General features: G+C 42.8%; 1 protein-coding gene across 1 annotated transcript; it reads left to right on the forward strand.

The window, feature by feature from the left end:
• Window positions 1-121: 121 nt before the first annotated feature.
• Window positions 122-9,365, forward strand: LOC117550315 (major facilitator superfamily domain-containing protein 6-like). The gene is made up of 2 exons (XM_034222691.1): window positions 122-283; window positions 5,958-9,365. Exon 2 carries the CDS (start codon window positions 5,996-5,998, stop codon window positions 7,733-7,735), a length of 1,740 nt encoding a protein of 579 aa, XP_034078582.1. The 5' UTR covers window positions 122-283; window positions 5,958-5,995; the 3' UTR covers window positions 7,736-9,365.
• Window positions 9,366-14,638: the final 5,273 nt, after the last annotated feature.

The following is a 14,638-nucleotide window of genomic DNA, read 5'->3' on the forward strand; positions in this document are numbered from 1 at the left end:
GAACTACTGACTCAAAATATTCAAACAGAACATTAATTTCCCAATAATGGCTATTCAACAAAATATTCCTTTTCCTTCGGTGCACATTGACCTCCCCGCCTGTAGGGGGCACTGCAGTGCTGTAAAATCTCTCAGGTAAACACCGATAAAGAAGCGTATTCACACGGCAACAGGTGCACTCCTTCCCAAAGAGACTCATCGTGGATATAAAGCAACAGATTGAGCTGCAGGATGACCGGTACAAAAGTTTAAAGAAGGTTCCTGAGGGCCACAGGTCTAAAAGGTAAAAGAGTATTTTTTATTGTATTATCTTGTAAAGTTTAAGTGACGTGGACTAAAGCTCCACATCTGCAGATCCTGGACAAACAGTTGCATCCTGCTGCACAGGTGAACTGAGCTGTTTATGCTTTCATGCAGAGGTGGAAGAAGTACTTATGTTTTACTTGAGTAAAAGTAGAAGTACTCCGATCATGTACTTGAGTAAAAGTAGAAGTACTCAGATCATGTACTTGAGTAATTGTAGAAGTACTCAGATCAAGTACTTGAGTAAAAGTAGAAGTACTCAGATCATGTACTTGAGTAAAAGTAGAAGTACTCAGATCTTTTACTTGAGTAAAAGTAGAAGTACTCCGATCATGTACTTGAGTAAAAGTAGAAGTACTCAGATCATGTACTTGAGTAAAAGTAGAAGTACTTAGATTTTTTACTTGAGTAAAAGTAGAAGTACATGAAGAAGAGGGGACACATGTTGATGTAGAAGAGACATGAAGAAGAGGGGACACATGTTGATGTAGAAGAGACATGAAGAAGAGGGGACACATGTTGATGTAGAAGAGACATGAAGAAGAGGGGACACATGTTGATGTAGAAGAGACATGAAGAAGAGGGGACACATGTTGATGTAGAAGAGACATGAAGAAGAGGGGACACATGTTGATGTAGAAGAGACATGAAGAAGAGGGGACACATGTTGATGTAGAAGAGACATGGAGACGAGGGGGACACATGTTGATGTAGAAGAGACATGAAGAAGAGGGGACACATGTTGATGTAGAAGAGACATTGAAGAAAGAGGGGACAACATGTTGATGTAGAGGAGACATGGAGAAAGAGGGGAACATGTTGATGTAGAAGAGACATGAAGAAGAGGGGACACACTGTTGATGTAGAAGAGACATGAAGAAGAGGGGACACATGTTGATGTAGAAGAGACATGAAGAAGGAGGGGGGACACATGTTGATGTAGAAGAGACATTGAAGAAGAGGGGACACATGTTGATGTAGAAGAGACATGGAGAAGAGGGGACACATGTTGATGTAGAAGAGACATGAAGAAGAGGGGGACACATGTTGATGTAGAAGAGACATGAAGAAGAGGGGACACATGTTGATGTAGAAGAGACATGAAGAAGAGGGGACACATGTTGATGTAGAAGAGACATGGAGAAGAGGGGACACATGTTGATGTAGAGGAGACATGAAGAAGAGGGGACACATGTTGATGTAGAAGAGACATGAAGAAGAGGGGACACATGTTGATGTAGAGGAGAGATGAAGAAGAAGAAGGGACACATGCTGCTGTAGCAGAGACATGAAGAAGAGGGGACACATGTTGATGTAGAAGAGACATGGAGAAGAGGGGACACATGTTGATGTAGAAGAGAGACATGAAGAAGAGGGGACACATGTTGATGTAGAAGAGACATGAAGAAGAGGGGACACATGTTGATGTAGAAGAGACATGAAGAAGAGGGGACACATGTTGATGTAGAAGAGACATGAAGAAGAGGGGACATATGTTGATGTAGAAGAGACATGAAGAAGAGGGGACACATGTTGATGTAGAAGAGACATGAAGAAGAGGGGACACATGTTGATGTAGAAGAGACATGAAGAAGAGGGGACACATGTTGATGTAGAAGAGACATGAAAAAGAGGGGACACATGTTGATGTAGAGAGACATGAAGAAGAGGGAGGGGACACATGTTGATGTAGAAGAGACATGAAGAAGAGGGGACACACGTTGATGTAGAAGAGACATGAAGAAGAGGGGACACATGTTGATGTAGAGGAGACATGAAGAAGAGGGGACACATGTTGATGTAGAGGAGACATGAAGAAGAGGGGACACATGTTGATGTAGAAGAGACATGAAGAAGAGGGGACACATGTTGATGTAGAGGAGACATGAAGAAGAGGGGGACACATGTTGATGTAGAAGAGACATGAAGAAGAGGGGACACATGTTGATGTAGAAGAGACATGAAGAAGAGGGGACACATGTTGATGTAGAAGAGACATGGAGAAGAGGGGACACATGTTGATGTAGAAGAGACATGAAAAAGAGGGGACACATGTTGATGTAGAAGAGACATGAAGAAGAGGGGACACATGTTGATGTAGAAGAGACATGAAAAAGAGGGGACACATGTTGATGTAGAGGAGACATGGAGAAGAGGGGACACATGTTGATGTAGAAGAGACGTGAAGAAGAGGGGACAAATGTTGATGTAGAAGAGACATGAAGAAGAGGGGACACATGTTGATGTAGAAGAGACATGGAGAAGAGGGGACACATGTTGATGTAGAAGAGACATGAAGAAGAGGGGACACATGGTGATGTAGAAGAGACATGGAGAAGAGGGGACACAAGTTGATGTAGAAGAGACATGAAGAAGAGGGGACACATGTTGATGTAGAAGAGACATGAAGAAGAGGGGACACATGTTGATGTAGAAGAGACATGAAGAAGAGGGGACACATGTTGATGTAGAAGAGACATGAAAAAGAGGGGACACATGTTGATGTAGAAGAGACATGAAGAAGAGGGGACACATGTTGATGTAGAAGAGACATGGAGAAGAGGGGACACATGTTGATGTAGAAGAGACGTGAAGAAGAGGGGACAAATGTTGATGTAGAAGAGACATGAAGAAGAGGGGACACATGTTGATGTCGAAGAGACATGGAGAAGAGGGGACACAAGTTGATGTAGAAGAGACATGAAGAAGAGGGGACACATGTTGATGTAGAAGAGACATGAAGAAGAGGGGACACATGTTGATGGAGAAGAGACATGAAGAAGAGGGGACACATGTTGATGAAGAAGAGACATGGAGAAGAGGGGACACATGTTGATGTAGAAGAGACATGAAAAAAGAGGGGACACATGTTGATGTAGAAGAGACATGAAAAAGAGGGGACACATGTTGATGTAGAAGAGACATGGAGAAGAGGGGACACATGTTGATGTAGAAGAGACATGGAGAAGAGGGGACACAAGTTGATGTAGAAGAGACATGAAGAAGAGGGGACACATGTTGATGTAGAAGAGACATGAAGAAGAGGGGACACATGTTGATGTAGAAGAGACATGAAAAAGAGGGGACCACATGTTGATGTAGAAGAGACATGAAGAAGAGGGGACACATGTTGATGTTAGAACGAGACATGAAGAAGAGGGGGACACATGTTGATGTAGAAGAGACATGAAGAAGAGGGGACACAAGTTGATGTAGAAGAGACATGAAGAAGAGGGGACACAAGTTGATGTAGAAGAGACATGAAGAAGATGAAGAAGAGGGGACACATGTTGATGTAGAAGAGACATGAAGAAGAGGGGACACATGTTGATGTAGAAGAGACATGAGAAGAAGGGGACACATGTTGAGTAGAAGAGACATGAAAAAGAAGAGGGACACATGTTGATGTAGAGGAGACATGAAGAAGAGGGGACACATGTTGATGTAGAAGGAGACATGGAGAAGAGGGGACACATGTTGATGTAGAAGAGACATGAAGAAGAGGGGACACATTTGATGTAGAAGAGACATGAAGAAGAGGGGACACATGTTGATGTAGAAGGACATGACAGAAGAGGGGACACATGTTGATGTAGACAGAGCACATGAAAAGAGGGGGACAACCATGTTGATGTAGAAGAGACATGAAGAAGAGGGACACATGTTGATGTAGAAGAGACATGAAAAAGAGGGGACACATGTTGATGTAGAGGAGACATGGAGAAGAGGGGACACATGTTGATGTAGAAGAGACGTGAAGAAGAGGGGACAAATGTTGATGTTGAAGAGACATGAAGAAGAGGGGACACATGTTGATGTAGAAGAGACATGGAGAAGAGGGGACACATGTTGATGTAGAAGAGACATGAAGAAGAGGGGACACATGTTGATGTAGAAGAGACATGAAGAAGAGGGGACACATGGTGATGTAGAAGAGACATGGAGAAGAGGGGACACAAGTTGATGTAGAAGAGACATGAAGAAGAGGGGACACATGTTGATGTAGAAGAGACATGAAGAAGAGGGGACACATGTTGATGTAGAAGAGACATGAAGAAGAGGGGACACATGTTGATGTAGAAGAGACATGAAAAAGAGGGGACACATGTTGATGTAGAAGAGACATGAAGAAGAGGGGACACATGTTGATGTAGAAGAGACATGGAGAAGAGGGGACACATGTTGATGTAGAAGAGACGTGAAGAAGAGGGGACAAATGTTGATGTAGAAGAGACATGAAGAAGAGGGGACACATGTTGATGTCGAAGAGACATGGAGAAGAGGGGACACAAGTTGATGTAGAAGAGACATGAAGAAGAGGGGACACATGTTGATGTAGAAGAGACATGAAGAAGAGGGGACACATGTTGATGGAGAAGAGACATGAAGAAGAGGGGACACATGTTGATGAAGAAGAGACATGGAGAAGAGGGGACACATGTTGATGTAGAAGAGACATGAAAAAGAGGGGACACATGTTGATGTAGAAGAGACATGAAAAAGAGGGGACACATGTTGATGTAGAAGAGACATGGAGAAGAGGGGACACAAGTTGATGTAGAAGAGACATGAAGAAGAGGGGACACATGTTGATGTAGAAGAGACATGAAGAAGAGGGGACACAAGTTGATGTAGAAGAGACATGAAGAAGAGGGGACACATGTTGATGTAGAAGAGACATGAAGAAGAGGGGACACATGTTGATGGAGAAGAGACATGAAAAAGAGGGGACACATGTTGATGTAGAAGAGACATGAAGAAGAGGGGACACATGTTGATGGAGAAGAGACATGAAGAAGAGGGGACACATGTTGATGAAGAAGAGACATGAAGAAGAGGGGACACAAGTTGATGTAGAAGAGACATGAAGAAGAGGGGACACAAGTTGATGTAGAAGAGACATGAAGAAGAGGGGACACAAGTTGATGTAGAAGAGACATGAAGAAGAGGGGACACATGTTGATGTAGAAGAGACATGAAGAAGAGGGGACACATGTTGATGTAGAAGAGACATGAAGAAGAGGGGACACATGTTGATGTAGAAGAGACATGAAGAAGAGGGGACACATGTTGATGGAGAAGAGACATGAAGAAGAGGGGGACACATGTTGATGAAGAAGAGACATGAAGAAGAGGGGACACAAGTTGATGTAGAAGAGACATGAGAAGGAGGGGACAAAAGTTGATGTAGAAGAGACATGAAGAAGAGGGGACACATGTGTGATTGTAGAAAGAGAACAATGAAGAAGAGGGGAACACAATGTTGAATGGAGAAGAGACATGAAAAAGAGGGGAACACAATGTTGATGGTAAGAAAAGAGACATGAAAGAAGAGGGGACAGGCAGTGGGAACACATGTTGATGGAGAAGAGACAATGAAGAAGAAGGGGACACATGTTGTATGAAGAAAGAGACATGAAGGAAGAGGGGACACAAGTTGGAATGTAGAAGAAGAACATGAAGAGAGGGGACACATGTTGATGTACGAAGAGACATGAAGAAGAGGGGACACATGTTGATGTATAAGAAGAGACATGAAGAAGAGGGGACACATGTTGATGTAGAAGAGAACGTGAAAAAGTGGATTTTTTGCATACTAGGTGACCTTTAATGTATTCTCTCCCCTCTCTCTCTCCCCTCTGTTTGTCTCCCAGTTGAAACCCACTCCCTGTCAGACCACCATCGTTCCACCATGAAGAGGAACAAGCAGATCAACATCCAGCGTACCCTCGCTCTGGCCGGCGCCTTCCACTTCCTGTCCTCTTGCGCCCGGGCCTCGCTGCTGCCCTTCCTCACGCTCTTCCTCCGTCAGCAGGGTCTCTCTCCCTCCATGACGGGCATCATCATGGGCACTAAACACCTCATCGCTCTGCTGTGGAGCCCCGCCTCCAGCCTGCTGTCCAAACACTACAACCAGAGGAGGGCGGTGATCGTTGGATCTCTGGTTTGTTCGGCGTCCGTCGCTCTTCTTCTACTGTTCTTCCCGCCTGTGGAAGTGCACGAAAACTGTCATTTTACGAGTGATCTGAGCGGTGGTCCGACGCAAAGTCCGACAGGTGGTGGTGTGATTAAGAGCAGCGTTGCACCTCACACGTTACCCAGAACTACGGATTCTCAAACTCCTGTAAAGACACTCGCTGATGCTCAACCTGCTCCGCTTCTGACGAACGAAACGGCGCTTTATGATCTGGATATACCTCCGCTTTCAGAAGATATCACAAACAAAAGTCAGACAGATGGTGGTGGTGCGATTAAGAGCAGTGTTGCACTTTCCTCTGTATCCAAAACTAGGAATAAAAGGTCAGAAATAAAAATGGAGGAGGAGAACAACCAGAGACGGTTTGAGTTTCTGGGCAGCCTGAAGGTGATGGACGCTCATCACCAGCTCTTCTTCCTCATCCTCATCACCGTGTCGCTGTGGGAGCTAATGGCGTCGCCTCTTGAATGGACGGCGGACGACGGACTTTACGAGTATCTCGACTTCGCGGATGCTTCGGATCGATACAGAATCACCTCTATTTGGAGGATCCTCGGAGCCGCGTTTGGCGTCGGAGGAACCGGACTACTCGTTAGCCGATTACCCTGCCTCATAGCCGGGAATTTCCCTCGGATGGCCGCACACTTCTTCCTCTACGCTGTCATCGGATTTGTGGCGCTTCCTGTCGCCGCCTACCTCCCTCTGCACCTGAATAAGAAGCGGGATCAGGGTTTCGGTCCCCTAAAAGCGTTGCAGCTGGTCCACAACTCCCCCCACGCTTTGCTTTGCGTCGCCACCACCTTTTTAGTGGGGTGCGCTGGATCCGTTGTGGATAATTTCCTCTTGTGGCAGATGCAGGACCACGGGAGCAGCGAGATGCACATGGGGGTCTCGTTAGCTCTCGCTTTAGTTTCACAGGCTGCCTATCCTTTACTCAAAGGGCGGATTTCGAAGCTGCTCACCCCAGGAAAGGTGCTTGTCGTCGGGACAGCAAGCCTCGGTGTGCAGTGTTTCTACTTCTCCTTCCTGTGGGGGCCGTGGGCTGTAATTCCCGCCCAGATGTTGAGTTGTTTGAGCTCTGGCGCCCTCTGGTGGGCCGTGAAGATACAGTGTGAGGAGGTGGCTACACCGGGATCGGAGAGGAGTGTAAGGAGGATCTTCAGCTCTCTTTCGCTAAATTTGGGGAGTAGTTTGGGGAGTTTTTCTGGGGGCTTTGTGGGGCAGAGGTTCGGGTTGACGTGGCTGTTCAGAGGGACGGCGATGTGTGTGATGTTGTGGTGTGTGTGTCTGCCTCTGCTGCAGTTTAAAGCCCCTCAACAGTGCAGGATTAATTACTCGAGACTGCTGGCGGCTAACGGGAGCGACGCCAGCGACTCTGAGAGCGAATCGGACTGGCTGGAGAAAGCGATGGAAGAGAACAGAAGCAAAATCAACTCGGGGAGAAAGATCCACTGAACTGAAAGCAAAATAATTCAAAAAGTGAAGTAGCAAGAGATGATTTACCTCTCCAAAGTAAAATGATAGATCCATTTCTATCAGAGGGTATATAAGAGTTATCATGAAGAAATTGTTGGTCGACTTGCACTCGTATAACTTTGTCGACCAATCAATTTTTTGTCTTAATTGACAGAATTATGAAAAAGCACAACTTTATAAACCCCCGTTTCTAAGAGATGTGTGCAAAAGCAACAACTATAGTGAATTATGACTGAAAAGTTCTGCTTTTCTAAAACAAATATCTGCATAATATATTTATATACTTGACCCTACTTTTACAACATTAGAGAACCCCTTTTTATTTCTGAGGTAGGGTACAAACAATGCAAAACATTTGTTATTTTCTTTGTCAATCTTAAATTGTATGTTGTCTTATGTTACAAAAAAACTCTTCTGATCATAAGTGTCATAGAAAAAGTGATTCAGCAAGAAAAAGACAAAAAAACGTACTAATTGATACAGGATGTTACACCAGTGATGTCAGAAGTTGTGTGATAACTACAACTACTAACCCTAACTAATCCTACCAATATATTTGTTTCATACTGTCTTGCTTGTATCCTTTACTTCATAAGGAAGCTCAGCCGAAAGAAAGCTCATGGATTTCCTACTTTGACAGCTTTAATTAAAGTCAAAGTGCCAATGTTTAACTTTAGCTGCTCATCATTTCTTCCACCAGAGTTAAATGGAGTGGCAGTCTGCAGTTACTGATGGACTTCCTCTCTGAGCCTTTTCACATTAGCATAAGCAATCATTGTCTTTTATATAAAGCAAACAAGGTAGCAGGATGATGGCTCTGCAGAAGAAGACGACGAGGCAAGTTTAACCGCTCGGGTTTAAGTTGTTTTTCTTCAGGCTTAAACACAAGATGTTTGCAGACGATGAGGCTCTGACGTCTGGTTTCACCACACCCCAAAGCCTGTTTATCTGATGTGATTATCACCACTGTCATGCATTGTGTTCATGCCTTTTATTCTACACCCTTTAAACTGCTGAAACTATTTAAAAGGCGGGATGGTGATCGTTCTGGCAGTTCATTATATGCAAACTATGTAAATCACTTGGTATGGTATTTAAGTAATTTCTAAAGAGTTTCTCATTATAATTTATTTTATTTGTCGAAAACAAGGTCCTAAAAAGGGCCAGTGGAGAGATGTTGTGAATGTTTAATCAACAGCTCAATTACATTTCCTAGGAAAATGTATTAAGTTGGAGACCATACGTTTGTCCTAGAGTTATCTATGTACTGATTGTCTAATGTTTGTTCTCTAAGAGCTTCCTTCCATTTTGCCGAAAATAAAAGGATTATAGTTGTTTGATATTTTGATCGTCTTGGTTTAAAAAACTCTTGGAGTCAAACTGAATGATACTTAGAAACAAAGGGTAACTGGGATTGTAATTTTGTGTGAGAATCTTGTGTTATATGTGAAAGCAAATGTGTTTTTTGAGCTGTGCCGGAAAATGTTTATCAAACCTGTATTTCAATTTCACGAAACATACCGCATGTGTTAGAAATCATTAGAGATGTGTGTTGAAAAGAAAATATTTTGTTTGTGCAAAACAAATAAACATTTTTCCTTTTATATTTTTCCTTTCTACTGTAGTGCTATTCTTTCTGTTTTGCTTCTAATGTTTGAGAGATTTTATCTGTATAGGTGTCCGGCTTTCTTCCAATATTTTCACTTCAATTTACATTTTGACTTTTCTCAGAATTGTATTGATTTTCTCAGGTTTTTGACTTTTTTCTCAGAAATGTAAACTTCTTCAGAATCTTGCCTTTTTCAGAAATGTTGACTTTAAAGGTGGGGTAGGTAAGTTTCAGAAACCGGCTCGAGTGCACTACAATTTAAAAGTACACAGCCGAAAAGAATCCGCCCCTTCCTTCAGACTTCCTTACAGAGCACCTCCTCCAACACACATGAACGCGCACATGACGTCAGCAGACTGGTGAAAGTGGCCGCCTGTTGCTGGCGAGTCATTGAAGTACTGCTGCAATGCACGTCCAATGACGGCACGCCCAATGAGGGCACGAGATAAATTTGTGCGTGCACGAGATGGAAGGCTGACAGACAGGGCAGCAATCCAATTGTTTGTACTTTTTACAGTATTACGGCTTCCACAGATGACTTTTTTAATGGATTTTTTGTCAAAGCACTTCAGATATTCATTGCTATCGGGATATTAAGAGCATTCAATGGAATATAACAAAAAGTGTATCTCGAGCCGGTTTCTCAAACTTACCTACCCCACCTTTAAGGGACAGTGAAAAACAAATAAACATATTTTTTATGTTTTTTACATTTCTCCTTTTAACTGTTGTGCTATTCTTTCTGTTTTGCTTCTAAAATTTGAGATGTTATCTGTATAGGTGTCCAGCTTTCTTCCAATATTTTCACTTTTATTTAGAAATGTGAATTTTGACTTTTTCAAGGAAAATACATTTCTTCCAAATGTTGACTTTTCTCAGAATTGTGACTTTTCTTCATCAATAGGATTTCTTATTCATAATTTTAAGTGAGACACTAGAGAAGAGGATCTGAATGCCTTTTTATACCACCACTCAAATATACTTCCCTCTCGTCACCTCTCGTCATGCTGCGATTCTTCCAGCAGGTGGCGTCCTGCAGAGCATCAACCTGTGTTATAGGAAGGAGCTCCATTTATCCAGTGTATGGGAAGGAGTGTGTGAGCATATGTTTGCAGCTCCTCCCGTTATATTCCCTCACACAGAGCACTTGGTCGGTATCTTACACATATTTTTCAGGCTGCAGATCTTTGTGTCGCAGAGTCCTGAAAGAGCAGCATTTTTTTTTAACAATATGGAAAAGGAGAGAAGATCCTCAAAGCAGTACGGCTCTTTGGAGAAGACACAGGTGGAGGGAGCGACGCAGAAATCAAGTGAGTTATAATTGGAAGTCATGTAGTGTTTATATTTCACTGGATGCATGCTTTCATTATGTTGCTGTCATTAGCAAAATAAGCGGTGTGTGCATGGCCCGAACTTTCTTCAGATATTATAATTAAAGCGTCAGGTCGCTATGGAAACACATTTACACCACCAATAAAATAATAAAAATTAACTTTGCAATGAAAAAATTATAATTCTAAAATTAATTGGAAAATTAATAACCTCAGAATCGAGCATTAAACTAATAAAGTAGACAATAATATATACATATACAACGTATATATATCTTATCTATGTTGATGCTAAGACTTCTATACTTACCTTGAATTGAAATGCAATACTTTTACTTGTAACAAAGTATTTCTACACTGTGGTATCACTACTTATACTTGAGTGTGTGTGTGCGTGTGTGTGCATGGATGTGACAATACATATGAATGAATTTGTGGATTCAGCAGATACGTGTGTTTGGGGAGTGTGTGTGTGTAGACGAAATCCCCGGTGATCCAGTGTGTGTGAATGTCTTTTCACACGAGGTCTGGTAATTAAATGAAAACCATTCACAGTTAAGAATTAGATATTTATTATGAATATCATAAATTATTGCATATTTACAGTTTCTTATTTCTCCAGTGTGATAGCTGTCAAACAGAAGTTAAATACATTTCTCGCTATTCTAAGAACGATCTTAACCCACTAAAAGGATTACTTCTCAAATAATCGTGGAATTACGTTGTAATAACATGAACTCATCTCTCTCGTTCAGATTAATGTGGTCGTTTCTTTTAAACTTTTTTGCGAAACGTGTCAAATGTCCTACATGGGTTGCCGTACGTAGCTCATAATCTATCATACTGGATAAATAAGAAACTGTACATGTATGCAATCATTTATGGCATTAATAATGAATATCTCATTCTTAACTGTGAATATATAATATATAATTAATTATAAATGTATTAGTTTGGCCAAACTCAAATCCCTCTCTTTCCTTATCTCAGATAGAAGATATGATTGGAGATGAAACAGCCAATCAGAATGGACCTCCTTGAGTTCTCCGATTGGTTGGTTTTGTGGCCCATTTGTAACGATGTGCCAACTTGAGCGCGCACACAGGCAACCCTGAGCGCACACAGGGTGAGGTTGAGCGAGGGGGAGAGAGGGAGGGAGAGTGCGTGCAGCAGTCTTCTTGTGCACGGAGCAGGAGTTTGTGAGAGGGCTTAGAGTCAATTGTGCTTGCAAAATATATTTTTCTGTGCTCAAAAATGTTAAATTGCGCGCTGAATAACATTTTCTATGCTCAAAATGTTTCATTGCGTGCTCAGGATAGAGGCACAAAAATAACGTCATCAATTCGAGTATTGACTCGCGGAAACTTAAAGAAATCCAGATACCTTGCATCGTTCCTTTCAAGTGCTTTATTCGAAAGTTCAAGTTGGCGGCCCACTACCGACATGTAACATATGCATGGCGTTTAAATAAAATAAACAAACAAAACCAGCAGGCGTACGGATGTGTGCGGTCAAAAACGTTTTCCGACTTCCCCTATAAACTTCCTGCTGTGTCACGCTTTAGTGTACGCCTCAGAGAGCCCTCACTAATGGAGACATTGTGGATGGGATGGGATCTTTTAAAAAGTAAGGATGTAAAATGCAGTTTTTAAACATACCTGTGTATTACCTCATTCACACCAACGCAACTCCGGTTCAAGCTCCGTGCTAGAGCTTTTCAGGTTCAGAACCGGTTCTTCGGTTTAGCTCCGGCTCTTTTCACACTGCCCAGAGTCCGACTGATGCTGCGTCATTGCGTCATCGTTTGCGTCATGACGTAACCGTTTGCGTGCCTGCTTCATAAAGCCAAACCACAGCTCACACCAACAACAACAACAATGGCCGATTGTGCTCCAGCTTCCTCTGTACCTCTTCGGAAGACCAGATTCCCAGTAGGTAGATGGTCTCTCCAGTGGACCACTGCTGCTTGTTAAGTTTCTCCATCGTTGTGTACAAGCTGGATAAAACGCGGGCTTCTTGTTGTTGTTCAGGAGTTGATCCCGCCCCTGCCCCCGCCTCGACGTAAGCGTGACGTATGCGGTGCTTTTGCTCTGGCCGGACAATTTTTTGGTGCTTGAAACTAACCGGATTTCGGAGCTAAGAGGCTGCTCCGCTGCGGTGTGAACAGGAAAACCCGGTGCTTTTCAAGCTCCAGCTCCGAACCGGCCCTGAAACACCGTTGGTGTGAATGAGGTATAAGTGGGCCTTAGGCCTATCCAAGGGGGCCCTCCGACTTTAGTCCAAATGGTCATCAATGAAAAAGGAATGGAGCATCTTTCACTTTTACATATCAAGGCATCATGCAAGAGCAGACTCTGCTAAGAGGCTCCTGGCCAAAATTAGGTTCTGGGGCCCTAAGAACACACTCTTTTTGAAAATACCCTAGAGCAGGGGTGGCCAACCCGCGGCTCTCGAGCCGCATGCGGCTCTTTGCCTAGTTTCATGCGGCTCTTCAGTTCATATCGAATTTTATATGTTTGGGGGAGAGACACTGACTCCTGACTAGTGTTGCACGGTGTACCAATACTTGAAAGGTACCGCAATACCCTGCCGTTAAAAACGTTACGATTCCTCCGTTTCATTAGTATCGGTACTTTAAGAATGACGGAGAAAAGTACTCCGGTGAGAAAGCGCTGTTTTAATAAGAGCCGTGTGTGTTCAGCGCTCTGCTTCCACTCCCTGCACTGCAGCCGTGCTTGCAGCCCCTCCCTTCACGCTCTAAGTCCCTCCCCTCTCTCGTGCACGCGCTAGCTGCCAGAGCATGTGAGAAAATGAGAAGCATGGCTGCAAGTGGGAGTGCAACTGCCGCTGCGCCTCGGCCTGTCTGTAAGACATGTATTAATTGTATTTAATACGAATTATTGTCATTTATTTTATTTATTGTTCTCATTGTTTAAAAGTTGGTGTTATGGTTCTGATGTGAAATAAAGCACAATAGTTACATTTAAGACTGTTTCCCTTTTTTTTAAGAAAAGTATCGAAAAAGAATCGGAATCGCAATTCTTGACTTGGTATCGAAACCAAAATGTTGGTACCGTGCAGGGCCGGCCCTTGGCATAGGCAGTATAGGCGAATGCTAAGGGCGCATCAAGCCAGGGGGGCGCCGAAAATTGGGGGAAATATATATTTTATTAAAAAATGTAATTGTGATTTTTTTTTTTTTTAAATAAAACAATTTCCCGATTTTGGATCAACAAAGTACATCTTATTATCTTATCTTAACAGAACTACGTCTATATTGCGTACAGAGCCCATACACTATGGCGCCCCCCCCCCCCTAATTCAGGTAAGTTGAACTGCCCCAGACCCGCAGGCTGTTTATGTCCTCAAGGAGCGAGGGGGGCGGGTCAAGTGTCACTGACTGACACTTGACCCGCCGCCTTTGACCTGCTTTGACTCGGGAGAAGAAAACAAAGACGGTAATTAGCATGTCGAAAAGAACAAAGTTATCTGGCGCCCAGGGAAGAAAGAAAAGAAAAGAGGAGGAGGACAAACGGGAGAAAGACAAAGGTACAGTAACGTTAATGTGATGATGATTAAACAAAGTCAAAAAATTGATTGTAGTTACCGTTGATGGAACAGTTTTAACTTGCTAGCTTACTTTTAGACGATAGCGAGGTCGTTTGTTTGCTAGTCAATAGTTACATTTAGAGTTAACGTCAATTATTACCGTTACTCCCACCTTAAATTCAGGGACATTTGGAAAGAGTTACATCACCTGCTATATATCATCTACTATATCTGTTGAGGTGAGCCAATGTTTGCCCTGCTTGTAGTAATAGGCTAATAATGATAGTCATTAAAATGCTATTCCTTTTACATCCCCTCAATAATTTATAGTTGTAGGCCTTTAATTGTATTGCCTTACAGTTTATGCTGTCTAAAGTATGTTCAATAATCAAT

The sequence above is a fragment of the Gymnodraco acuticeps genome, unplaced genomic scaffold (assembly GCF_902827175.1).
Source record: "Gymnodraco acuticeps unplaced genomic scaffold, fGymAcu1.1, whole genome shotgun sequence".
Classification (NCBI taxonomy): Eukaryota; Metazoa; Chordata; class Actinopteri; order Perciformes; family Bathydraconidae; genus Gymnodraco; species Gymnodraco acuticeps.